We start from the raw sequence: 27,061 nt of genomic DNA, 5'->3' as shown, positions 1-27,061 counted from the left end.
TGGTGTTCTGTCTTCCTTGTGATCGTCCGATGCCCCCAGGATGACAGGGTTAATGCCAATTTATTTTCCATTATGCCACTGATAGAATTTTCATGTTCACATTTGTACCATTAGCATTGCATCCGAATATGTTCAAATTGTCACTCACAGAAAACATCACAGCAAGCTAACAGGACAAAAAGAGGTTCTGATTTTATTTGCTGATGTTCATAAGAATTTGCTGTTTTAGATAATATGTAAATCTAAAGGCTGAAAGGTGAGAAGCCACTTACTGTAAATGCAGAAGTATGTTTAATCATGCTTTCAATAGCACAGATATAAAATGCTTAAAGGGCAGAGAACACAAATGTAGGCTTCAGATGCAGTCAAGCTAGAAGTTCCTCCTCAGGCAGCATGGGAGCCCTTTTCTCCTCACACTATACTATGTTTGTGTGTGTGTGTGTGTGTGTGTGTGTGTGTGTGTGTGTGTGTGTGTGTGTGTGTGTGTGTGTGTGCGTGTGCGTGTGCGTGAGAGAGGAGAGAGAGAGAGAGAGAGAGAGAGAGACACTGTAAGGCAACGCTCAGCTCTGGCTTTGCAGTTCACTGCTCTGAGGCCTGCTGTTAGGCTACTGATATGAACTGTTCCCCGCCTCCCCTCCTCTCTCCCTTTTCCTCCTCTCTACTTGGGATCACATGATGCAGCTCTTTGAGTTGCCCTCCTATTTTTTCTCCTTTTCTCAAACATGTTCTCCCTGTGGCCCCCCTCCTTATTTCCACCCCCCGCCTCCTCCTCTCCTCTCTCTTCTTCTCACTTACAGTAGTTTCTCCTCTCCGTTTTCGGTTGTGGTAGATAATAGGGTATGACTGATAGAGCTATCCTCCGTTCTGTGTCTCTGCTGTCTTTGTATCACTTCCCTTCTCCACTCCTCTCCTCTTCACACATGTCTCCTCTCATGTTGTCCTCACTTCTCTCCTCTCCTATTCTCCCTTCCTCTCCACACATCTCTCTCCACACATCTCTCTCCTCTCCTCTCCTCTCCTCTCCTCTCCTCTCCTCTCCTCTCCTCTCCTCTCCTCTCCTCTCCTCTCCTCTCCTCTCCTCTCCTCTCCTCTACTGTGTCCTCTGTGTGTACCATGGTCTTCAGGAGTAGTGTGTTTCCACAGACCTCTCTGTATCTGTCTGGCCTACTTCAGTATATTAGGACTCTAGTCACTGCTCAGCCAGGCCTGGCACTATGGGAGACGCATGTATTATTAAAACACTCCCTCGCAGGTCCTAACTTATTGTCCCCTTGGCCTTGTCTACTTGTGTTTGTGCTTGCGTGCGTGCGTGCGTGCGTGCGTGCGTGCGTGCGTGCGTGCGTGTGTGTGAGCGTGCGTGCGTGTGTGAGCGTGCGTGCGTGTCCTTCTGCACACCTGCAATGGTCCTTAGCACCCCCCCCCCCACACACACAAAATGAGAAAAGATGAACTAAAGTAACCACCACTTGAGGTTTGGCATCAATCATCCTTTTAGAGGGTAAACAATGTGTTTATGTTCATGTTTTCCTTCAGAAGCAGGAGCTGCTGCTGGCTGCTTCAGTCAACTGTCTGAACTCTCTGCTGAGCTTCCTGCACAGGAGGAGTCCAGCTACAGGTCAGATGTAAAGGGAGTGTGTGTGTGTGTGTGTGTGTGTGTGTGTGTGTGTGTGTGTGTGTGTGTGTGTGTGTGTGTGTGTGTGTGTGTGTGTGTGTGTGTGTGTGTGTGTGTGTGTGTGTGTGTGTGTGTGTGTGTGTGTGTGTGTGTGTGCGTGCGCGTATGCGTACGTGTGATTAGTGATTGAGTTTGTGTCTGTGAATGAATTGATGTGTGTGTGTGTGTGTGTGTGTGTGTGTGTGTGTGTGTGTGTGTGTGTGTGTGTGTGTGTGTGTGTGTGTGTGTGTGTGTGTGTGTGTGTGCATGTGTCCACATGTATTAGTGAACTGGATCGGACTTGGCGTACACTGAACTGAAGTGGACAGTAACTGTATTTAGCTGTACTACTGATCTGAATTCAGTTGGACTAATGACACTGAACTGAACTCTATTGGACTGTGAATGAACTGAACACATTTACTTAACTAAATTACCTTCCTTCATTCTTCCCCCTTGGGCCTTGAATCTGCCCCCCCCCCCTTGTGCATACACAAAGGGTGTAGAAGATGCTTACTCTATCCATCCTTGATACAGTTGACATAAAGTGTTGCTGTAAGGTGTATTTAGATATGTAGATACAGTATACAGTGATGTGTTGCTGTGTTGAGACTAAATATGCACTGTAGGTTTCAAGGTATCGTCTGTTAAATATTTGATGATACCATGAACTCAAAGTGTTTCGATGCATATGTGTGTGTGTGTGTGTGTGTGTGTGTGTGTGTGTGTGTGTGTGTGTGTGTGTGTGTGTGTGTGTGTGTGTGTGTGTGTGTGTGTGTGTGTGTGTGTGTGTGTGTGTGTGTGTGTGTGTGTGTGCAGCCCAGCTTGTTTTGTCTCAGCCATGGATTGGATTCCTCCTCTTCACCCTGCTCAACAACTCAGGAGAGAGCTGTCGACTGCACCCTGCCACACTCACACTCCTCACTCTGGTGACTCATTATTACACACACACACACACACACACACACACACACACACACACACACACGCGCGCACACACACACACACACACACACACACACACACACACACACACACACACACACACACACACACACACACACACACACACACACACACACACACACACACACACACACACACACACACACACACACACACACACACACAGGGCTAAACACAGCCATCCATCTCCAGGTTACTTTAACTTAGTAACTAGTTACTGCTCTCAGAAAGTTACTTGTTATTTTACTAGTTACAGCATTATAAAAGTAACTAGTCACTAGTTACTTTTGCGTTAGTTCAATTTTTTTGCTTCAATATTAATGTATATATTTTCATGTTGCGACACAAGACAACAACTCTCAACTTGTATCTGTTCAACTCACTATGACGAAAACTAGTAGATATTGGAAGTCTTCAACAACAACATACCTTGAAATCAGTTCTGTGTGTGTGTGTGTGTGTGTGTGTGTGTGTGTGTGTGTGTGTGTGTGTGTGTGTGTGTGTGTGTGTGTGTGTGTGTGTGTGTGTGTGTGTGTGTGGTCTCTCGTCCAGCTGTTGCAGCAGGGCAGTAGGGTGTTGCAGTGGGTCCCTCACTTAAGATCAGGTGTTGGAGGCCGTGGAGAGAAAAGAACCCATGGAATTGGGAAACCAAACCGTTCATGCCCTCTGGCTGCTGCTCACACAGGTACGCTGTCATACACAAAGTGTTCATTTAACTCTGAGAGTTACAAATGGATAAACGATTTTACAATATACTGTACACATTTGCCCTATGGCACACACATAAATATAAGATATAAAAATAGCCACTCTCACACACACACACACACACACACACACACACACACACACACACACACACACACACACACACACACACACACACACACACACACACACACACACACACACACACACACACACACACACACACAGAATATGCAATACAGTACACATTATGAACATATGCTGTACAATGTACACCTAACACCTACGGCAACAAACTTCCACACTCCTGCATGTAAACAGAAAGTCAAGTTCATTTAAAGTACAGTGTGAGTGAAGTGTATTCTCATATTACTGCATCTTTTAGCTGTGGGCATTCATTCTCCACAGAGAACAGCGAGGGCAGGGAAATTACATGACAGCAGGGAAAATGAGAAGAAGAAGTTGAAGAGCTCAGCTTACTTGATGCAAATATAACAGCAGCGCTTTGCATAGCGGGAAAACCCCAATTAACTGCCAGAGCGTCTGCTGAAACAGTCTCCGCGTGCGAGGTTACTTGCCGAGGACATGCCCAATCAGACAGTATAGTATACACTTAGGGCGCTTTCACACTATGGTCCCGGGTGCGCACCCCGGACCACATGGCAGATGTTGTGGTAGTGTGAACGTAGCGAACCGTTCCCCGTAACGCATCACCGTACCGTACCCGAAACCACCTTGGGAGGTAGTCTCAGGTCCGATTGCTGCGGAGTCGGGAACGGAACACGGCAGTGTGAATCCATCCGTTCCAAGAGAAGGAAGTGGACTGCTAATCATATATCATTTATATATTTTTTATAATGACACATTATTTTAGCTGGGTTATACCTTCTCATAGTTCTACTTGAATGTTGACAAGAAATAATAATCCCGCTAGTGTTTGAGTAGCGCGAGCCGTGAAAAATAATAAACAAAAAACACATGTGTGGCGAACGTATTTATAAGGATAAATACACCAAGGATTAGTCTGTGACGTCACACAAAGTATGCGTCCGTGACGCCAATATCATATTAACAGGCGACGTTACATTTTGAGGTTTCAAAGACCAGTGCACACACTGCTTTGGTTGTGTATTGTTGATCTGTTGTTATTATAACTCAAGACAACGTCAGGAACACAGTCAAACTTTATTATTCACTCTAGAGTGACTTTTCTTCTGTGAATGACATTCGCTCTCCCAAAGCCCCATAGTCAACAGCGCCCCCATGAGGCACATATTTACCATTACTGTTCAATGAAAATGGTCTCGAGTGCGTTAGAATCTTGGCCAGTGTGAATGCTGGCCAGCCAAGCGTACTCGGGAACGGTTTGATTCAAACGAACCCAGTCTGAAACCGCCCTTAAATCAGTCCTTGCTTCACATAATGGTGGCTGGTTCACAGTGTGTCAACGTGCTATTTAATCGGATCCACTGAAACACAATTCACTTGATATAAGATTTAAAATATTACTGCCAAAATAATACACCAGGGGGGTGTTATTTACTGTAATAATGGGTAATGGATTTCTCTTAAAGCCAGCATCACACAAGTACCCCTTTTATAGTCAGGACAGACTCAAGGATATTATGGTGTGTGTGTGATTACTGTTAATGATGGCATTTGTGTTCATTTTTATAAGAATACATAAGAATAGTAGAGACATTTAAGTTAGTTAACTTGCTCCTTGGCTGGTACATTTAACTTCCAGTTATTTTAGCAGCCAGTGTGTAAACCACTGCTAGCATCACCGCTAAGCTGAAGCCAATCATAAAGTATGGAACATCCACCTGTCCAATCAAATTGCTTGTTAGAAACTACTATATTATACATGGAATAAAAACCTCAAGATATATCATACTGTGTATATGAATGTAGCTCAGAGTCTGTGAAACATAATGAACTGACAGTCTGATGGCACCAGCTGCTTTAATGGTAGAGTTTTGGACTGTATTTGCATACAGTATGCGTGCAGGTGTGTGTCACTATATGTCTGTTTTCAAGGGTACGTGTCTGTGGTGTGGTGCATGTGTGCGTGCGTGCGTGCGCGTGTGCGTGTGAGTAGGAGGATAAAAGGCTGGAGGAAACGGTGTTCAACCTGACAGACACAATTCTCTTAACAGTCTCATGACAGCACAGAGTTGCCCTCATGTCAGCTCTGCTGTCTCAGTCTGTCAGACACACACACACACACACACACACACACACACACACACACACACACACACACACACACACACACACACACACACACACACACACACACACACACACACACACAGGATTGATATGCTTTGTGTATCTGCCACTAGACTGAGATTTCATCTCAGTAGGTGGAGGGAGCTTTCTGTGAGCTCATTTGTCATGAGTGATCTGCTATCACCGTCTTCCTTCTGCCCTACCTTGGGGCCTGACATAGCTGTCAACTGTGTGTGTGTGTGTGTGTGTGTGCCCCCACGTGTATGTGTACTTGTGTGGATGCAAGCTTCTGTCCATGTACACATAATGTATGTTGTGAGCATACATGCAACCTTTGGCTCTAAGCTTTATCAAACTGCCTGTGTGTGTGTGTGTGTGTGTGTGTGTGTGGGGGGGGGGGGGTAGGGGGGTGGGGGGGGTGTGTGTGTGTGCGCACACGTGCGTGCGTGCGTGCATGTGACTCACTGTCTAGTATAACAGTAAGCTGAGGTGAAGGCCACTGTAGCAGTTTATGCTCGACTAGCTTGTATATCAGCTTGTATGTCTTTTTAGGATTTTTACCTCTCTGCAGATTTTCTATAGCCTCCTCGATTCTCAATTCTGTCACCTATTTCTGTCTCTCTCTCTCTCACTCACTCCGTCTCACTCTTGTTTTCTACCTCTCTCTCTCTTACGTCTATATATTTTTAGTCTTAACCCTCAGAGTCTGTATCATAATCTAATTATAACAAAAAGGCCACGAAGCTGCTTCACATTAGATCTCTCACTCATTACCTTACATGGTGCAATTTGGTGGTCAAAGTTGACGATGAGCCACTACACACATCTAGGTTAGTCTTGTTGTTAATTTCTCTGTCTTTCCTCCCACAGACACACACACACACACACACACACACACACACACACACACACACACACACACACACACACACACACACACGCACACTTGAAGAGTGCCGTCCCTCAGAAAGGTGCATGCTATGAGCGCAAAAAAAAACAGAAAATCGAACCTTGTCGAAAGAAATGACGAATATTTCAGAGGCAGTGGGTAAACCTGATTGACACAAAGTGAGGTCCTTTTTTTCCAGATTCTCAGGTTGATTTATATTTTTAATCTGCTATGTTGTGTCTGCAAGCTTTACAAACCTTGCAAGTCCAGCTGGGAACATACATACTGCACACCGGACAGCTGGTGAAGGAGACAAAATCCATTCCGTTTGATCCGACTCCATCCACCCTCCTCGCTGTGTTTTCCAGACCGGACCTGTCGGCTCTGACTGACAACACCCATCAGTCAAGACAAATGGGAACAAACAATGTCTCATCCCTACAGGCATCACTCTCCTGAATTCAAAAGAATTGGCCCTGTTTTAGCTGTTGTGGGGCGATGTTAGTAATGATGTAATAGTACTGATGATCATTAAGTTGATGATATACATCCTGAATTTGTAACATTTCATTTTATAAATAGATGTTGATACAGGGGATAATAGTTTCGCTTAATATTGTGGTTAAACTTGACAGTCACAGAACCTCGTCATCTTTAGCATTTGGGTTTTCAGGTTGGTAATCATAATCACTTGCAGGTTATGGTACTGTAGGTTATATTTGGTGGCTTTTTACATGTCTATGCTGGTTGAAATCTCTAGACTACTTTGGTAAAGCTGGGTAGGGTAATAATTGACAGTTCCCTGTGTGTGGGGAAAGTGTGGAGCACTCTTTGTGAAACCCCTCTAAATATGGTAAATAAGAATGTGTTCTTTGTCAACTCGCCTCATTAAATAACATTGAAAGGAGAAAAAAAGCCTTTGTGTACCTTTCTGAAAATCGAATTGGCTTACTCTGGGAAAAGTAATGTTGAGCCTTCAGATTCTCCTCCCAACCCACCTTTCCTCATCACTCAATCACGCTCATCACTCAATCCTCAGCTTGTGTTGTGTATCTTCTCATCCCTTCTGTTTCTCTCCTCACCTGCTGTCTCTCCTTCAGCTACAGAGCTGCGTTGCCTCGTCCATGTTCTCAATCCCTGTCTCCTCCTTATTTGTTTATACTCTTCTCTCCCCTCCACTGCTCTCCTCCACTCTCCTCTCTTCCTCATTATTATTCAGGTCATCGTAGCAAAAATAACCTTACAGCCACAAAGAACATTTATATAGGCATTGCTGTTTTTTTGTGATGATATATATATAAAAAACTCTCTCTCTCTCTCTCTCTCTCTCCTTCAGCTCCAGGGCAGTGTTCTGGAGCCGCCGCCCACAGATGAACACAGGCAAAGGGTAAAGCGTGTGATGGAGTCTCTGGCCCATCTGCCCAGCTCCCCTGAAAGCTTCAGCCATGGCCTCCTACCCACCAGCATCCTGTATCCTTCACCTGATCTATGATAAGATCATACAGTCAAACCCCTCCTGATTGAAAAACACACAGACTTACTTACTTACATTAACATGTGTTTCCACATAAATATAAGTACACAGTTGCATTTTTATTTTTTTTAATAAAAAGTGTTCAGCACACACAGAGTGGAATGAACCATGAGATACTGGCAGAGAACATCTTTATTGATTTTTTTCCTGGCAATTGTTTGAATCATGCTTTCCACTTAATCTGTTTGAAAGTTTTTTGAAAAACAGAGTCATTATATTATTGTCTGAACAAGACCACTACATCAAGCTTACATCTGTAGTGGTGGTAGGCCTCCCTGTTTCTCTTTCTTTATCACACAATTTATTTTAAAACTCACACATGCACGTGCGCGCGCGCGCACACACACACACACACACACACACACACACACAGACACAGACAGACAGACAGACAGACAGACAGACAGACAGACAGACAGACAGACACAGCGGCAGTGGCTCAGGAGGTAGAGCGGCCACTTGGGAAACTGAAGGTTGCTCAAAGTGTCCCTGAGCTGCAAGACACTGAACTGCTCCCGATGAGCAGGTTGGTGCCTTGCATGATTTCCTCCACCATGAATGTAATTCCCATTGTAAAGCGTCTTGGATAAAGGCACTATATAAATGCACCATTTACACACACCATAATCTTTTCCCTTGTGCATTATTCCTTAAGCCTGCCACACAGGCGTGTAGGAGAGTTGTCCATCTGTCTCTCTGACTTCACTGTGCAAGCTAGAAGATGCTCTGGAGGACTGATAAATATGTCTTAGATTTATTCTAATAATAATATTCAAAGTTTATATTGGTTTGCTTTGTTAGCAACTTGATATGCCATTTGCAGAATGCTGTCAAACCAGAAAATGTTGCCATCCATACATTCTCATCGACAATACTTTTGTCGGTGAAAAAAAAAGTTTTGTATTTTGTTTGCTTCTTCGTGTTGTAACCAGTGCATTGTATTGAAACGTCAATAAATATCCCAGTGTTCAAAGCCATGTCTCTATCCATTTAAAGTTTCTGAAGTGGGAGGAGGAATGGTTTACGTGTACCACCGTCTGTGTGTGCCTCTCTAAATTCTCCGTGTGGAAACCATATCCTGCTATGTAACCGCGCTGGCTGGCTGTCATTCGTCTAACCAAAGGCAGCGAGCCGGGTGCGATCGTGGCGCTGGCAGAGTGCAAGAGGAGAGAGAAGCAAGAAGAGCCGCATGTATAGATGAACATTTCCAACGCAATACCGGCGTGACGGCGTCACCTGAGGATTGTTGAAAGATCACGAATTCCTCGGACAGGGGACTTTTATATATGTATATATTTTTTTTTTACAACGGAAGATTACATTTCACTTTGGACATCAACAGCCTTTCGGCAATCGCTGCCGTGTCGCGCTGCTGTTTTACTACGGTGAGTGATCAGCGACTTTGCGATGTCCACGGCTCTACTGAGCTGACCAGCGGCAGCGGGCGGACAGATGCGTTGACTGAAATGATCCTTGTGTCGATTTCCAACTTTAAATGTTGGCTTTACCCGGAAAGTTCTTTCTTTACGTTGATAAAATGTTTTGAACATAATATTAATAGGCTCACACTTAAGGATTATGACTCAAAAGATTAAACCACCCAGCGTAGCCTAGCTTTACAATAACCACCACGAGCAATAATTATCACCGTGTTAATTATCCCCTGTTAGTAAATTGATGTTCTTAATTACTCATCATAGACAATCGCAAAGGAAGGGAATAAGGGTCAGTCAGGGGACATGCAATCAATTAACCATTCTCTCTTAATTGACGATACAACTGACAGTCCATACTCGGATACAGCCATCATCAGCACCATTACGCATGTCCGTAGTTCTGCCTCTGGATGAAGGATGAGAGAGAGAGGGGGAGGGAGGGAGAGAGAGAGAGAGAGATCCACAGATGGAGCTGAGAGAGTGAGAGGCATTAGAGAGAGAGCGAGAGAGAGACAGAGATCCACAGATGGAGCTGAGGGAGTGAGAGGCATGAGAGAGAGAGAGATGGAGATCCACAGATGGAGCTGAGGGAGTGAGAGGCATGATGTGTCAGACCTTGAACCTCAAACCTCCCACGATAGGCTCGCCGAAGGGGTTTCTGGATCCGATTCGATGGCACATCCACCTCTGCAATTCCCGGGGAGGTTTTTATTTTAGTTTATGCAATTAAAAAAAAAAATTACATTTGGGATCGTTTGGATTGTGAACATTTCCTCAGTTTTCATTGAGTTTAAAAGTGAAGTGAACATTTGAAGCCTTGATTTGAAAGGTTGGACTAAATGACTACTCAGTGTTTCCACAACAGCGATGGCCTAATATCAGACGGTGTTAGTTAAGAATCAAGCTAATAAGCTATAGTCATGATACTAATGGACTGAATTGATGTTGGACCCTCATCTCCAAGGCAGTAAATCAATCTCTATTTCAGGGTGATGTTATTGAATGAGACAACTCCCATCTCCAGGTGATATATGTAGGCTTACAATATTTAATTTACAGTTGCCCTGCCTTTAGACCTCTGGCAGAGACACCTACTCCAATTTTCCTCAGTGATAAGATTTCTACTTGGGTCTCCAAGACCTTCAGCACCCACCAATAAGCTAAAGGAGAATCAATCCACTATTGGAACCCCCAGGGACATATTAAGGCGACAGGGAATTGACCTTTGTGTGGGCCGATGTATGTTGTATCTTGTGTACAAATGTGGTGTTCACCTCTAGAGAGAAGAGGGAAGAATTGATCTGTGACAATGCTGTCCTCTCACAGCCACAGGCAGTTAAATAATTAAATGTATGTTTGCGTTCTATCCTTCAAAAATCTCATTTCTCTATAACGCATCTGCTAAGATTTAAGTGGGGCTTCAGATGAATCAAATGTGTCCCACATTACTGCCTCCCCAACATGTGCACTCGCAATATACTATGCACTCTTACCATGTGTAATATGATCACCAAATGTGAGTGGTTGGGTTTTCCTGTGCTTCATTTTCTAAAGTGCCAGACCAGTGTGATGAGGTTGCTTGCTTACTGTTAATAGCTGCATTTAAAGTCTAATTTCGGCGGCCATGCCGTGTTAGAGATGATTAATATGCCTCCATGTCCTTCATTACCCACCTTTTTAAAATCTCAGCACTTTATCCAGTCTGACAGTATGACAGAACACGTCAATGCTGCTGGATGCATGTTGATTGTATTAAACTATGCTAGTGGTGATAACCTTTATCCCCTCATAAGCATACGTCAGGCTACACAGCTGTCAAACAAGCATATCGAATAGCCTGATAGGTCTCTCCCACAGGAGAGGGTCGGCCCTCTTCCCTGGCTGTTATCTAGAAATATTGGGGCTTTTGACTTGCACTTAAGGATATTTAGTGCTGCATTTCTCAGAAAGCTGGGAAGCCGCCCAAAGGATGTTCTCAGAATGCACAAATTGGTCTTAATCGAACATTGTCTCCACTCAGCTGTCCTCAAGAAGAACACTTGTTTCTGCTGACAGTGTAAGAAAAAAAAAGTTGGACCTTGCCTCAGACATTTGTTTTATGTATGGGGAACTGTAATAAACATGGAAAAACTACTATTGAAGCCTTGCCTGCTGTGATACGAAGGGAGAGTTTGTCAGTATTATTCTCTAGTGTGGCCTTTTATGTGGTCATATAAGTTGGCGCCTAAATAAACTCTTGAGATCTAGTATAGTTGTCATGCTACTCTCAGGTTTGGCTGCTGAACTAAAACTCTACTGTGAAGTTTCAAGCTGTCAAGCTTCTGTCTGTGATGGGAACTCTGAATTCTTGGAGGATTGAATCCTTTGCCCTTCAGATATAAATGAGATTGTGAAGGGGACTCAGGCCAATTTAACATTCCTGCCTTCCTTGAGAAGTGTACTGCATATGGAGATGGAAGCAGCCGAGGAACATCAGGTTGCACAGCAAGGATATTCCCTTGTCTCTCAGTTTCAAGAGGCATCAGACAGAGTTGTAGAGATTAAAGTCAATCATTGGAAATTAAGTCCCTGGTGCTCGTTATCCTCTTACCCTGTCTCCCCACCCATTTTTGAGGTTTTACTTCACTGTGTCTTCATTTGAAATGTAGATGAAATATTCACCAGCAAAGCTGTCGGTTCCCTCAGGGTCTCGTCCTTTTCACCCCTCTTTTCATGCAACACCCCATCTCTTGCTTCCCTCTCTCCTTGTCTCCTCATCCATCTATATCCATCCATCCCTCCACTGTCTCTCATATTCTCCCCTACAGACCCACATTTTCCTTTGACCCACCCTCACCTCTCTTTAACTTCTCTCAGTGGATCAGTGGTTTTCCAAATTAATGTATTTGGTTGAGGACCCCCATCTGAAAATATTTTGTGCTAGGGACAAGATTTGGGTTTTTAAAATGTTAACATCTTTACTTTTTTGAAAATAGCAGATCTACAAGCTTGTAGATCAGCTATATGTTGTAGCTGATGTAGCTGATGTATATGGGGTTAAAGTGGTTAAACAGATTTTGATGCTATACTAACAAATTTAGCTGGGGACCCCCTGGAACTCCATGACCCCTGGGGGTCCCCGGACCCCACTTTGAGAACCACTGCTCTTGATAACATCAGTGATGGCCTCGCTGAATCACACGTCATGTAGGTCTCTTATCTATGTTGTTTTCTCCCCTTCCTCTGCACGCTGCTCTCTTTCTTGCCAGTGATTTTGTCAAATTGGACTTTTCATCAAATATTCATCTGCCGGTGGGTGGGGACTATTTTTAGTCATCGTATTTATCTCCCTTTCATCCCTCCTTTTTCATACACGTTAGCAGCCTCTGAGAGGAAGAGGAAGTCACAACTGAGAAAACGTTGAGGCAGCCCACTGATTGTGATTGGGAAAGAGATTGCTGTGCATTAGTGAGCAGGGGGAGGAGAGAAAATGCAAGAGCGCAGAGTGACAGATTATGTTAAAGTTCCTTCAGGGATTTTCAGAGGTACCAGACATCGGTCGGTACATTTAAAAGGCACAGAAGGAGCCGTCTTTCCAACGGCTGCTACCCACTGGTGTCCCACATTGACCATTAAGACCCAGCATGTGACTCTTCTTTAGGGTCTGACAGGATCACAAAGGAGAGAGTGCCATGCTCAGTAGTGCTGAAAAAGCAATGTTGTGAATAAGATGGATTGCAGTGAAAATGTTTCTCTCCCTCTCCAGTCCAGACCAAAGTGAAATCCGGTCGTAACAAATGAAAATCAAATGCAATGCACAACTCGGTTCTCTTTTCATAGGCGCCAAAGGGCAGAATTGTACTTATTAAATGAACAAAGTGTTTGGGGCGGCTGAAATGAATTGAAACGACCACATGTCTGCCGTCTTGTGCTGTTGACATTGGATGTTTTGACAGTTCTGTTTCATTTTGTCCCCATCACGTTGTCTGTATATAGTTTCAGCCGAGTGCCTCTCCAGCACCCCCTACTGACCATGCAGAGTGTGTGTGCCGTCCTCCTGGCCGTGGCTGCCGCAGCTCTCACCTCCGCAGACTCCGACGCCCACAGACACAGACATGACTCCAACCTGGAGATCTGTATCCTTCCTCCGTCTGAGTGGAGTATGGAGAACTGTGTGGGTCATACTGAAGTGTGTGTATGTCTCACGTGTTAGTGAGTCTGTGGCACTGTGTGTAGGATAGAGGTTGTGTATACATGGGTGAGGTGTGTGTATAGTTTGGTTGGTGTAGTATGTGTGAAAGACTGTTGCATGCGCACGCACGTGTGTGTGTGTGTGTGTGTGTATGTGGGTCTGCCTGATTGTCAATCTTTCTGAATGTGTATGCATGATGTCCGTTTCATGGGGTGTACGTGTTGGTGCACATCAATAGGTGTGAATGTGTGTTTTTTGTGTGTTTGTGTTGTAGACGAGTGTGTGAGAATGCATTTATATGTCTTATGAGTAAGCCCCAATTGAACAGAGAGTCTTTCCTGATCTGCTGTGGCCAGACAAGCGTCTGTTTGAAACCAAGAGAAAAGACCAGCTGAATGCTCTGAAGAACCTGGTGGAGCTCAATGACATCAACCAGCAGTATAAGATAATAGATATCATGCTCAAAGGACTCTTCAAGGTAGAGTGTGTGTTGTTGTTGTTGTTGTTGTTGTTGCAGTATTTTTCACTGCACCTGTGTGCTTGTATACCTGTGTATTCTCTCACATGATCTTCCACCTGCAGCAACTAAGCATAGCCAAGGCTGGTGACACAACCAAGAAACAAAGTAATAGCTGTTGTTAATTTCCAAGAGCTTAGCACTCATCTGCTCTCAGCAGATTGAAAGATATGATTGTTCACAGTAAGACAGACAATCAAACACTTATATCAGACCCAGTAATTACAGTCATAAGCATGTTTTCTTGCATTCATTTGAATGTTAATGTATTCTGAACTGGTCGGCTTAGAGTGGCTTTCAATCTCATTATGCCCAGAGGCTTGGTTTTACTGTACGCCTCAGTGTCCCAGAGGACAGCTATCTATGTATCTGCCTGCCTCCCAAGGACAACTAGCATAGTCAACCTCCAGTGGCCGAGTTACACTGTCAGCACTTCTATACCTCCCTCTCTCTCTCTCTCTCTCTCTCTCTCTCTCTCTCTCTCTCTCTCTCTGTCTCTCTCTCTGTCTGTCTCTCGTTTAGGGATGTGTGTGTTAATGTGCAGTAGGTATGTGCGTATCCATCTGACTTACTGTATGTTTGCATTAACCCTTTGTGACTATTGTACATTTCCAGCTTTAAACAGCTCAAATAGATGTGTAAATTGACTTGGTGTATGCTGTAACCATGGATATGGCAAGCATGTTATAGCAGCATACATCATGTTTTTTATATAATGAACACCAACACTCAGTGAACTTCTATGTACATGCTAATGTAGCTTGCAATTGAAATGATCTGGTTACAAAGGTACTGGAGGATTCGAGGGACATCTTGGTCACAGCCAAGATGCAGCCAGATGACCCCTTCCCCATGGATGATAAGATCAAAGAAGGTCTGATCCCTTCTCCATTTATTCTCTCACTCGTGGCTCTGGTAATCCATTCTATCTATGTACCATCATCTTTTGGTCTAATCTATTTAACAGTCTGACAGTTTGACAATTTTTTTGTATCCATCTTATTCCTTTCCTACTCTGTTACCTGTACACCTCCTGCTTCACTCTCTCTTTCTCTCTTATGCTTTCAGGCGTGAGTCATTTCCTATTATATCACCCTTTTCTTATTGTGTTCAGGTTTCTTTTTCTTTTTTTGTAGCTGCCTATAGGCCCTGTATATTAGCAGGTTTCTTTGTGCTATAATTGGTTAATACAGTGGGCTTTGTTGCACTAATTATATTATCTAATACAGTGGTTCTCAACCTTTTCTGGATCAGGACCCACTTGAAAATATTGCAAGTGCTTGCGACTAACATAGTATACTTTAAGTCCCTATTTATCTGTATGACATTGAAAACTCATTTTTCAAGATTTTAAAGAAAAAATACCATTACCTTTTTTTTAATAAATGAATAACTAGAGGTTCAGGTGCTGATGCCATGATGCCATGACGACACATTGAGGTTAGAAAACACACTCCATATTTGGGCGTAGCTGCATTGGGAACTCCTAAATATATGGTTATGGTTGAGTCATTGTGATATGAGCGTCAAGAGGTCTGCCCACCTGCCAGTCCTCCCTTAAGCCAATTCTAATTAGGATTAATGTATAGTGTTATATATAATAATAAATATTAGTGTTTGCCAATTATTCGGGGGCTGACTTGCAATATCATCTCGGACATACAGACATCACTAATCTGTATGCTGTTCCTATCTGTTTTGTCACTGTTCTCTCCCCCTGCGTCATCCCAATCCAATTTCTTTTTGCCTTCCTGTAGCATACTCTCACGTGGTGGAGAACACAGCGTTCTTCGGTGACGTAGCGCTACGTTTCCCCCGTATCGTCCACCACTACTATGACCGCAACACTGACTGGGGGGGTCTGCTGCGCTGGGGGCTACGCTTCTGCAACCTGACGGGGATCTTCACTGGAGGGGCTCATCAGCATGTCCTCACACTGGTGAGACAGCTCCGTCATGATGATTGTAATGATTTACGGTGTAATGATTTACGGTAGTGTTTCACAAACGAGTGTTGCAACCCATTTTGGGTTGCAGACTTGTTTTTATGGGTTTGCGAGTATATCCCATTTCTGTGGGTGTTTTTTAAACTTTTTTAAATGGCCATATACCGATGGCATCAGGGATCTCCATATATGGGCATAAAAGAAACGCAGGCAGACAGACAGGTACAACGGGGACTCTGACAACAGGTATTGCATAACCGGGTGGGGTACGCATTCGGTACTTCATTGTTCCCGACATGCATCACCGATCCGACCAATTTGTCCATACAGTATATAGGCATATATGGAGGTACGGATGTCCAGAACCGCTGATATGCTCATATATGGGCATATACTGATGACATCAGGGATCTCCATATATGGCATAAAAGGGACACCGGCAGACAGATACAAAAGTCCAAAAGCTCTGTTTCCGCTATTTTTGAAATAGGGCTTTCTATCCCAGAAAGACACCAAAGTTCTTTTTGAGGTCTCGAGCTGAAAAAGATTGGGAACCCCTGGTTTAGAGGAACGGAGGTATTGGCTGCAGGTTCATAGGTTGTTTATTATTTCCACGATGAAGCTGTACTATACCATGCATCAATTTAATTAATTAATGTAACACTTACCCATCTCATCCTACTACTATAATTGACTTGACTATCAGTATTTGTATACTGACGATGCTAATGATGTTGGGAAAAAAACATGTATTAAAACATGTTGTATAATTAGATAAACAAATCGATGTGTGAAGAATATTTTTTCTCTGATTCCTATTAGATAAAGTGTCATTAAGATATTCAGTGTCAGCAAATGGGGAATTTAATTACCTGATACTTCTCAGCAAAATATGATATTATTTTTGTATATTACCTAATGTCACCATTAACCCCCCAACAAATGTCTGTGTATTGTGGCCTATGGAAGAGTGAAGACAAAAGCAGGAAAAAGGGAATTCTGTTCTGTTGAACAGAAAGCTTGGAGATTAATCTGTAACCCTCTCCCCTCATTGTGTATGTCTTTCATTCATTTACTCAGAAATGCTGATATGAAATATAGAAACAAAAATCCTAGAGTCCATTCAATCTCTTGCATCCTTCTGAACAAATGTTAATTTGTTGCCCTGTCTCTCTCTCGCCCTATGTCTGTCTTACACATACGTGCTCCATAGATGTCACAGGAGCTGGGAATAACAGAGAAATCCCCAGACTTCACAAACCCGTACCGCACAGAGAGAGACGATGTGAGTAAAGGCATGGTCCTCAGACGCCGCTTTAGCGGCACACACACACACACACACACACACACACACACACACACACGCTGTTTTCTCAGTCTGAAGCATAATGTATTTGGTCCCAAACACATCCTCACAGACGCATACACATAGCCCTGCATGAAGCCTGTGTCCCTCCCCCCTCTTTCCTTTCTCTCTCACACATGCTCTCGCTCACTAGATTCTCTTTTACCCGGCTGCAGGTGCTCCATACTGCAGAGGCATTTCAGAAGATCCTGCGGGAGGAAGAGAAGCGGAGGAGAAAGGAGGAGAAGAGGAAAGAAATACGGAAGGGCCCCCGTATCTCCCGCTCACGCACCGAACTATAGTACTCTGCATCTCAGCACAGTGGAGAGCACAGCAGAGAGAGAGAGAGGGAGAGGAGGAGGCGGCAAAAGAGATGGAGAGAGAAAGAGGAAACGAACATACGCACAAGCCACAGGGGAGACTTGAGTTGTAGACTCTTAAACGACTGGAGGGAAGCAAGTGCTCTGTGGTTGAAAATGAGAGCGGAACCACACTGTAGGTGTGACACAAAATAAAAAATACAGTAAAGAGGAGGTGGCGGATTATTCCGTTTGTGACTGTGGCATAACTGGGCAACTGTGTTCTGTACCGTGAATTAAAATAGTAAAACATAAAGGTGTTCAGAAATTAAAAAAGGAGACGTCTCTTGAATAGGATTTGATAAGGGAAACAAGGTTTTTTGATAACTTGACTGCAACATTACAGTCTCTTTGGGATATCATTCATTTTAGTATAATGAAATAACTTTAAAAAACAACTGAAAAGTCCACATATTGTGTCTTGTCTAGATTTATATAGCGTGCATAACACCCATGTGCTTCAAATGATTGTGGTCTGCCAAATTATAAGTCACCCTCCGCACATTGCAGTGAGATATGACTACTGTATGTTGAGCTTGAATTTGTGCACTTGCTTTTTATTGTCAATCATTGTTCACTTTTACTGTAGATTTCTTTGGAGAGATTTCTTTGGGGATGATTGGTCATTTGTGAATGGATATGTTTCTGTTCTCTTGGTGCTTTATGAAAGCCGTTTCATATTGACTGTGTGTTTGAAGGTGTTTCTATTTATGTAAGTTAATTTTTCATGTCTTTTGGAATGACTATGTGTCCCCCATGCGTTTATATGTATTCTTTAATTGCCCACAGTCGGGAACACCCTTAATGGACCTGCCATTTATCTGTCTGACAAACCTCCCTTAAGCCATTTGTGGCAAGTTATTCGCCCATATCTGCTGTTTCACCTTTAGGCCCTTTTATCAAACTGCTTTGACCTTGTGAAAAAGAGCTGTGACCAGAAAAATGTGATAATCTTTCAGCTCAGCGGCCTGTTTAATTAATGGATAGAATATTTTCTTTTATAAATTGCTGGAAAAAAACATATTTTAATGGATTTTAATTATTGAATTGAGACGATCGATATTAATTTTGAAATAGTAATATTATGACTGTTATATAAATACATGTATATTCAGAGAGAATACCATTGCTGCAAAGTTAATGAGCAAGCCTACAATTACCATTTTATCAAGATTATTGAAATAAAGTGACTATAAATTATATTACGTACAAAATGTTTGTTCATTGTAACAGATCAACCAACAGAGGGCACAGACAGACAGGAGAAATTTCCCCCAAGTCCAATGTTTTGGTGACTGCCTAGGCAGGAGAGAGCTCTGCACTTTGAGCTTAACATCAACACGACTTTTAGGACGACGAAAACGAAAGCTTGAATGTAGAACAACGACCGCTTTTAGTTAACCGGAGACATGTCTAATAATAGCACACAGGGTAAGGTTATTTCCTGTTCATTTCTTCCAGATCAAACGGCAGAAGATACAGTAGCCGGCCCTAGCAACTTGTGCTAAGGGTTAGCTTAGCTTGCTAACATTAGTTCGCTATCATCAACAACAACACTGCCACGCAGTGACAGTTACTGATTACAAGTTAGGCCAGGGCTTGTGAAATCGGCTATAACATCGTGGCCTTTGACTTCTTGATTTTTCAATATTTTTTTTTATCAGAATGATATGATTTTCTTGTAGGTTATACACTCTGCATGTGTAAAGGGTGAAGGAATGTTCCTGATACATCCACATTGTATCCTACTATGTGGACATTTCAGTATGTATCGTGGTCAGAAATGGCTAGCACGCAGAGAAGACAAATTGCCATGTCAAGTTCAGAAGTTGACATTTTGACGTCATGACATGACATCAGGATGACTGACATTATTTTATATTATTAGCCTTTGCATTATCTTGTTGATATTGAAAAATACATTTTCATGGAATGGAACGTGTTTCAAGTCAAGTCTCTTTCGAATATTTTTATTTATGTACTTGTTCTGATTCCATTCATCCAGCAGGGGGTGAAGGAGAGGCGAAAGAGTCTGTTGACATTGAGGGTGAAAGAGCTCAGGAGGGCACTGCGTCCAGATGGAAAGAACTCAGACTGGTGCTGATTGGAAAGACGGGGTCTGGTAAAAGTGCGTCTGGAAACACTATCTTGGGCCGAAAGCACTTCCTGTCTCAGCTCAGTGCCAGCTCTGTCACCCAGGTCTGTGAGCAGGGGAGCACTGACCTCACTGAGGAAGAGGATGGTGAGAACAATGGCCTGGCCTTCAGAAGAAGACCAAAGGTGACGAGAGTCCTTGTTGTCGACATGCCTGGCTTTGGGGACACACACCTCAACACGGAGCAGACCCACGGCGAGATAGCCAAATGTGTGACTCTCTCAGCCCCTGGCCCCCATGCTTTCCTATTGGTTGTCCCGTTAGGACGCTATACAGACGACGAGAGCAGGGCCGTTGACGAGATGGCCCAGATATTTGGGGAGGCTGCGGTCCGTGACCACACTGTGATTCTGTTCACCCGAGGGGATGACCTGGAAGAGAGGGGGATAGATGAGTACCTGGGGAACACGGCACCTGTTGGGCTCAAGGCTTTAATTGAAAGGTGTGGCGGCAGGTACCATGTCCTAAACAACAGAGATCCCAGTGACATATGGCAGGTCAGACAGTTGCTGAAGAAGGTGGAGACCATGGTGGAAGGGAATAACGGAGGGTTTTATACCAATGCAATGTTTTTAGAGGCGGAGGCAGTAATAAGGGAGGAGCAGGAGTGCATGATGAGGGAGAGAGGACAGGCGGAGGGAGCGGAAGAGGGGGGAAGCAACATGGAGGAGCAGGTGAAACGTGCCAAACGACGGAAGTGTGACTTGGAGTGGGATTGGAAGGCAGACGAAGCAGGGATGAGTGAAGGAGAGTCAGCAGGGCTTAATAGAAAGGACTTAGAGGGATTCAGAGTGGAGAGATGGACGGAGGAAGAGAGAGGCAGTGCCTTCAGCTTCCTGAGGGACAGAGGAGAGAGATGGAGGAATCGGTTCAGGAGATGGGGTGGTGGTGGTGATAGGGCCGTTGCTAGGCGATACTCATTAAGTCAGATCAGGAGGGAGGCTGCCCTCTCTGCCAAGGTCCTGGCGAGAGTCAAGATCCTAGTGGCTGCTGGAGCTACAGGTATGGCAGTAGGGGCAGCGTTTGGGGCAATGACCCCTCTAGCAGCAGCAGCTGGGGCAGCTATCATGGGTAACAGCGTTGGATTTGCTGCCAGTCAGCTCGCGGGGATGTCTGTAGCTGGGGGCACAGGTGTCGGGAAAGCCGTGGGAGCTATAGTAGCTGCAGCATCAGGAAAAACCGCTATTGCTCTTGGGGCAGCAACTGGTGGTGTTCTGGGGGGTTCTATGGGTGCCCTGACTGGAGCGGAAGCTGCTAGTCCTGGGAATGGAGCTCTAGACACCTTAGAACAGGTTAGCCTCATTGGAGCCACTGCTGTTGGAGTGGCAGCAGGGGTAGGTGGCGCCATGGGGGCTGGGGCTGCACTCGGGGCAGCTCTGGAGGGAGCAGTTCTCAGCGCAACAGCCCTGACTGGAGTAGAGACCACAGCAGCAGTAGGGTCTGCAGGTGTAGCAGTGGCAGGACAACATGCCGTGGCCACTGCAGGCAACGTCACTGCTAGTAGTGGGTTTGTTCAGTCCACTGGGGTTGGGTCAGCCTTAGCAGATGGAATGGCAGTGAGTGCCTCCGCTGCTGCAGGTACTAGTGGGGTTGTATATGGGGCTGCAGGGCCCAGCTCAGCATCAGCAGGCAGTGTGGTTGTGTCTGATACCTGGGGCACAGTGGGGGCGACGGCACGCATTCTGACTGCAGTGGCTGAAATAGGCAAAGCTGCAGCTGGCATTGCCCTAGCTGGGGGCCTGGTGGTGAAGGTAGTGAAGGAGAAGGTCAGAAGCGGCATAGGCACAAGTGTAGACAACTGTTCAGAGAAGAGGTCTTATGAGATCTACTGGAACAAATAAGGTAAAGGCAGCACTGGGTCAGAAATGAAAGGTAATTGAAAATGAAAAACATAATGCAAATGGCACGGTCAGGAAACAAAGTATAAAACTAACCCCCAAGGATTGAGTTGTCATTTTTATTTAAGGGTGGTTTCATTGTTTATCTCGGTTAGAGTGAGGCAAAATGTGTGCCTGTGGATTTGTACATTTAAGATTGATTTGCATTGCATTGGTCCAACTCCATCTGAATGAACTTCAATTCTCTGAATTTCACCTAGGCTTCCCTTCTGTCCCTGGTCCACTAAAAGACAGTATTTGTATTGAGCACATTTTTTTAGAAGAGACATGAGAATGGCTTTCATGACCTGTTGGCATCCTGTTATTGATCAACTATAGTTGACATTTTTAGTTAAGAATTAACTTTAATAAATTAGTGATCTCCACACATTTATAAGCAGTAAATATATGAGCACTTATTTCTCACACTTATTTTTTCTTGTAGATGTTTGATGTGTTCACTTATATTATTTTTATGATGACTGTGAAGTGAAAAAAAAACAAGCCTTTATTTAATTTACTTTGTTTCATGTGGTGTTCATTTATTACTAGCATTAGTAGTGAAACAATACATGAGTTTTGATATAGTTATTCTCTGCCTGTGTCATTATTGATTATTCACAATGTGTCTTGCTTCAAAATAGAGGGGTGGAACTCTGTCTCTTGTACACTGAAATGTTTATATAATAATAATAAAAATATGAAGACGCACAATTATTATTAAGTATTTCTGTATTTCTTTATATTGGAGTCATCAATTCACTCAGCTGGTCTGCTGATACTATTAATGTATTCATTTAATAGTATCATAGTACATTAATAATAACATAACGGACAATTGAAAAAGTTATTTAACTTATGTGTTAAAGTTGAAAAAAATAATATTTTTATTTATATATATAATTTGTTTATTATATGTAGGCTACATACATTCCAGTTTAATATAATTTTATATTATACCTATTGCATATCTATTGCATTCCCTTTGTACACCCATGGAGTTACTTAACCAAACCCCAGCATCACAGTATGTGAGCTTGTCTATCGGCTATTTTCAGCGAAAGCTTTCCCCACAATAACAGAAAACAGAAAAGACACTAGTATTGAGCTCTGAGGGACTTCGGTTACCCATATGGGGTTTAAGTGATTAACTATCAGTTAATTTAGTTGGGGACCCGGTCCCGGACCACACTTTGAGAACCACGCATTTATAGCCTAGTCATGGTGCAAACTGAGAAGGAATGAATAATGCATGACAGCAATGATGATGACCAACATATCTGCCAGGAGTTCCTCAGACCTCAGGTGCATGGGGTCACCGGCACGTGCACTTCTTTTCACGAAGATAGGGGGCGCGGTTTATTCAAATTGCACGAAAGCTTCTGATCGTTGACGTACTATCACACCACGGCGAACACGGCGTGTCCATTGGACGACGGTCACTGGTCTCATGACAACAACAGCCGCGTGTAGGCCAATCAGAGCTCGCCCTGGGCCACAGAGTCTGTTTGTGAATGACGTAACGGACGAAAACAAGATGGCTACGTCTTAATCACAAATCGTTTGTAAATGAGTTTATTTCAATAGGTAATCTGCCTCTTTTGAGGCGGTCGGCGATGTATTATCCGGCTTCTGTGACATTTATATACACTTAGATACGATCATTAAAGTGTTGGCATTGTTAGCGTCTCCAACAATAGTGCGGATCTCGTTCCTTTTCGTGTGTAACCCTCCGGTGACAGCCGGGGAGGCGAGGTTCTGAAGCTGAAGATGGACAGTGGGGAATATATGTCAACCATGGAAAACATGGATCCAACTTTAGCGGAATTAGGGGACGAATTTACCTTAGGAGACATCGACGGTGAGTAAATGTATGCGACGGACCGACGGTCATGTCACTGATGAAAATCTCAAAGGGTGTTTCTCTATCAGTGGTGGAAAAAGTACTCAAATGTTTTACTTAAGTAAAAGCCTCAATACATCCATGTAGAAATACTCTGTTACAAGTAATAGTCCGTCATTTTAAATTTACTTGAGTAAAATTACAAAAGTATTGTATCAAAATGTACTTACAGTATAAAGTAGAAAGTACTCATTAGGCAGAATGTCCCATTTCACAAGTTTTCAAATGTATAAAATGCATGAAAATCCTTTGCAAATAGCCTAAATGTATAGGGCTGAAGTGGTTAATGCATGTTTTGTAATAATAATCAAAGTGCAAAAGTTTTCAAATGATTGTAGTGGAGTAAAAAGTACAATATTTGCCTCTGAGATGTAATGAGTAGAAATAAAAATTGGAAAGTAGAACCTCAACATGTTTGTCAAAAAGAGGGTACATCAGGAAGTTTTTTTAATTGCCCGTTTAAAACCTTGTTTACATTTTAGATATACCAGACTTTAAATGAAAGTACTTGAGTAAATGTACATGGTTACTTTATACCACTGGTATATGTGTCGCTTCTAAAGTTTGTGATGGCCTATTTCCGCTCAGTCTGACGTCCAGAAGGAGTGATGCTCATGTTGTGTGTCCAAGGAGTCAACCTTATGCTAAGGTTACAATCGACAGAACAACGCACAGTAGTTGTTGAAGTAATATGCTGACACAAAGGGAATTTGACAGTGCTAATTTCAGGATTCAAGAATACCTTTATTCATTACTTCATTAGATCATACTGGTGGTACACAAGAGTATTCTTTGGATTTGCCTCCTTGACATTGTAGCAACAATGGAAAAAAAGAAGAAAGTAGCAACACAAAGCATAACTAAATATTCGATAGCCTTTGTAAGGTGCTGTGTGTGTGTGTGTGTATGTTTGTATGTATGTATGTATGTATGTATGTATGTGTGTGTGTGTATATATATATATATATATATATATATACATACACATACATACACATATGTATGTATGTACACATACATACATACATACATACATACATACATACATACATACATACATACATACATACATACATACATACATACATACATACGTATGTATGTATATATATATAGTAACATACTTGTTACTCATATATTGTTTTAAACTTGTAGTCTTCCAGTCAATTTGGCAGCGCACTGTTGCAAGTTTCTAATGCTGTGGTCACAACGAACATGGCCATGAATGAAATCATTGATGTAATTCTTTCCATGAGTGTGTTTGGGTGCATCATCTTTCACAGTTAGGTGTGTGTGTGGACGGAGAAGGAACACTTCAGAATGTGACATTTGCTCATATTGTTGCTTACTGCAAGCCACCAGGGACATGCACACCTTTAGTCATTACAGTTAAGAATGTATTTCTTCATATTCTTCTTTTGGATTAATTTAAAGTCTGGTATATCTAAATGTAAACAAGGTTTTAAACAGGCAATTTAAAAAACTTCCTGATGTACCCTCTTTTTGACAAACTGGTTTGCTATGCTGTGAACCAAGGCTAGCAGGCATACAGACTCGGTGAACAGATAGCATCACCGTCCCAATCCACCTCTTATCAAAACAAGTTTTGCTCTCTGGCAAACACTGAAAGGCTGGGGCTTTAGGTGCAGGGTCGTCCAGCGCAGAGTCACCAGATTTCAATTAGAGTGGAATTTTACTGAATGCTAAGTCACCAGGTCAGCCTGATGTGCTGGTGTGGTGTCATACAATGTGGGATAAATGTGGCTATAGGACAGGAAACTAGTATTTTCATCCTCTCACCACAATGGCTGATGGATTCAGAAGCTTACAACCTTGCAAGCTCAGTTGTTTTAATGGTTGCACTGTTTGCTTTTAAATGATGCCAATACAATGCTCTATCCATATAACCAGAATCAAGAGCAATGAGTGTGGTTAGTTTCTCAAAGAATTTCACAGTCAAATTTTAAACATTTACTGCCAAAGTCTGATAAAATGGACAAACTTGCTAAAAACTATCAGCATTCAGCTGGTGTCTGCCATCTGGTTTAGATTTTTCTTTCTATAGGGGGTTGCAGGGTACTAACTTGCAGACAGAAGCCCCGGCCTATGCCATAGTTACTGTATGTAATACCCCTTTTTCATTGTGTCAGAAGATGTTCTGACTGTACAGTGATGCCTTGACTGAGGAATTCACTGAGAAACTGCACTGCAGGAAGCTTGTACTTGTAACTTGAAACAATTGCTTCAGTTATTTTCTGTTTAGCCTCAGTCTGTTAGTGAAATTAATTAGATTTTCCGCCAACAGTCAAGAAGCAGGTTCCATTGACTGCTGAAAAATTGCTCTCATCTCATTCTCAAATAGCCAATCTGAAACCCTTCGGTCGCTACCTTTTTAATAAGAAACAAAGTGGCCTAAATGGCCTGCCTTGCTAATTTGGTGTTTCATTCAATTTGCGGAAGCTTTTTGTTTTGTTTAACAAGAAGAAACCCCCCAAAAAAAAACATTAAGCCTGTAGCTTAGCTCGCTGCTAGGTGAGAATTTGTTCTTATTTATTGAAGAGTATTTGAACTTAGAAGAGTTTGTGCACTTAACCCTAAATTCATCCAGTAACATTCATTGCTCCCCTTGCAGTTGTCCCTCCGGTTGGTTACATAACCTATTTTCTTTGCATCTGAGCAGCCTAGGAAACTGTCCCCCTTTGACGGTTTTATCCCTTTGTGTGAGGCTTGTCTAGGGATCTGGGGGCTTCAACAGGGGCAGCTTTGTTCTGTCTCCTATGAACAGCCTACCCCCCATGGAGGTATACTGTACACTATGCACTGGCTTGCGTGCACCATGTGCATTTGCAGTGCATGCATGTGAATTCATCATCAACTGTTAAGTGTTGCCGCAGTAGCACTCACACAGAAAATGCTGTAAATTGATGTACAGTCGGAGCTTATCTCAAAGTACTGTGTGCAGCTGTGCACATGCCGTCATAAAAGTAATTTATCTCAGTTGTAGGTCACGCAAATCTATTGTTTTGTCCTGCTCTAACTGCACTATAATCAAATATGACAGCTTGGGTCCCTATTTATTCAATGTCTCACTCTTGCTGTGATGTTACCCATTTATAGCTAAATTAATTATTATACTCTATAGTCTGAGCCTTGTTGACAGTACTAATGCCTTTAAATGATTGATGAAAGAGGCCCTTGGTGTGTTTCAGTGTGGTCTTGCTCTGTACAATTCAGAGCAAGATTTCAAGGTTGTGGGCTGTGTGATGGTTTTACTTACACTATCTGTGATATAGTTCAAATGGCACAGCTTTCTCTACTGTCTACAACCACGTGGAGCCTATGAGATAATTATCAAAGTCCAAAAGTCCTG

General features: G+C 43.0%; 4 protein-coding genes across 6 annotated transcripts in view; all 4 read left to right on the top strand.

Moving 5' to 3' along the window:
- The window catches only part of mei1 (meiotic double-stranded break formation protein 1), a gene marked incomplete at its 5' end in the record, with an annotated part of 90,140 nt that extends 82,227 nt beyond the window's left edge, over positions 1–7,913 (top strand). Inside the window, 4 exons of the mRNA XM_080448224.1 lie at positions 1,534–1,615; positions 2,471–2,580; positions 3,170–3,302; positions 7,786–7,913. Of these exons, the coding sequence (XP_080304350.1) occupies positions 1,534–1,615; positions 2,471–2,580; positions 3,170–3,302; positions 7,786–7,823 (363 nt within the window). The 3' untranslated portion in view covers positions 7,824–7,913. The remainder of the gene's footprint in view (positions 1–1,533; positions 1,616–2,470; positions 2,581–3,169; positions 3,303–7,785) is intronic.
- A 1,187-nt stretch (positions 7,914–9,100) lies between these two features.
- On the top strand, positions 9,101–18,926 carry ccdc134 (coiled-coil domain containing 134). Its single transcript, XM_080447488.1, has 7 exons — positions 9,101–9,368; positions 13,395–13,534; positions 13,947–14,068; positions 14,897–14,981; positions 15,865–16,046; positions 17,266–17,337; positions 17,574–18,926. The coding sequence occupies exons 2-7, from the start codon at positions 13,432–13,434 to the stop codon at positions 17,697–17,699; spliced, it is 690 nt and encodes a 229-aa protein (XP_080303614.1). The 5' UTR covers positions 9,101–9,368; positions 13,395–13,431; the 3' UTR covers positions 17,700–18,926.
- Positions 18,927–19,011: 85 nt separating this feature from the next.
- On the top strand, positions 19,012–22,505 carry LOC308098987 (uncharacterized protein). Of its 2 annotated transcripts, none has more exons than XM_080447478.1 (2): positions 19,012–19,187; positions 19,765–22,505. In XM_080447478.1, the coding sequence occupies exons 1-2, from the start codon at positions 19,166–19,168 to the stop codon at positions 21,750–21,752; spliced, it is 2,010 nt and encodes a 669-aa protein (XP_080303604.1). In that variant the 5' UTR covers positions 19,012–19,165; the 3' UTR covers positions 21,753–22,505. The 2 variants fall into 2 exon arrangements, with proteins under 2 accessions (XP_080303604.1, XP_080303603.1); XM_080447477.1 differs by having other exon boundaries at positions 19,762–22,505.
- Positions 22,506–23,321: 816 nt separating this feature from the next.
- The window catches only part of srebf2 (sterol regulatory element binding transcription factor 2), a 29,818-nt gene continuing 26,078 nt past the window's right edge, over positions 23,322–27,061 (top strand). For both annotated transcript variants that reach the window (XM_080447475.1, XM_080447474.1), the window contains exon 1: positions 23,322–23,649. In XM_080447475.1, coding sequence (XP_080303601.1) covers positions 23,559–23,649 — 91 coding nt within the window. In that variant the 5' untranslated portion in view covers positions 23,322–23,558. The remainder of the gene's footprint in view (positions 23,650–27,061) is intronic.

The sequence above is a fragment of the Gymnoscopelus braueri genome (assembly GCF_963280865.1).
Source record: "Gymnoscopelus braueri genome assembly, chromosome: 13".
NCBI lineage: Eukaryota > Metazoa > Chordata > Actinopteri > Myctophiformes > Myctophidae > Gymnoscopelus > Gymnoscopelus braueri.
Note: the sequence above shows the minus strand (reverse complement) of the source record. Positions and strands in the feature narration are given on the sequence as shown.

Excerpts from the sequence above, each read along its gene's own strand:
- ccdc134 (XM_080447488.1), top strand. The coding sequence starts at position 13,432 with ATGCAGAGTGTGTGTGCCGTCCTCCTGGCCGTGGCTGCCGCAGCTCTC. Across the intron at positions 16,047-17,265 it reads ATCAGCATGTCCTCACACTG|ATGTCACAGGAGCTGGGAAT; the intron begins GTGAGACAGCTC and ends CGTGCTCCATAG. Across the intron at positions 17,338-17,573 it reads ACCGCACAGAGAGAGACGAT|GTGCTCCATACTGCAGAGGC; the intron begins GTGAGTAAAGGC and ends ACCCGGCTGCAG.
- LOC308098987 (XM_080447477.1), top strand. The coding sequence starts at position 19,166 with ATGTCTAATAATAGCACACAGG. Across the intron at positions 19,188-19,761 it reads GTCTAATAATAGCACACAGG|CAGGGGGTGAAGGAGAGGCG; the intron begins GTAAGGTTATTT and ends CCATTCATCCAG.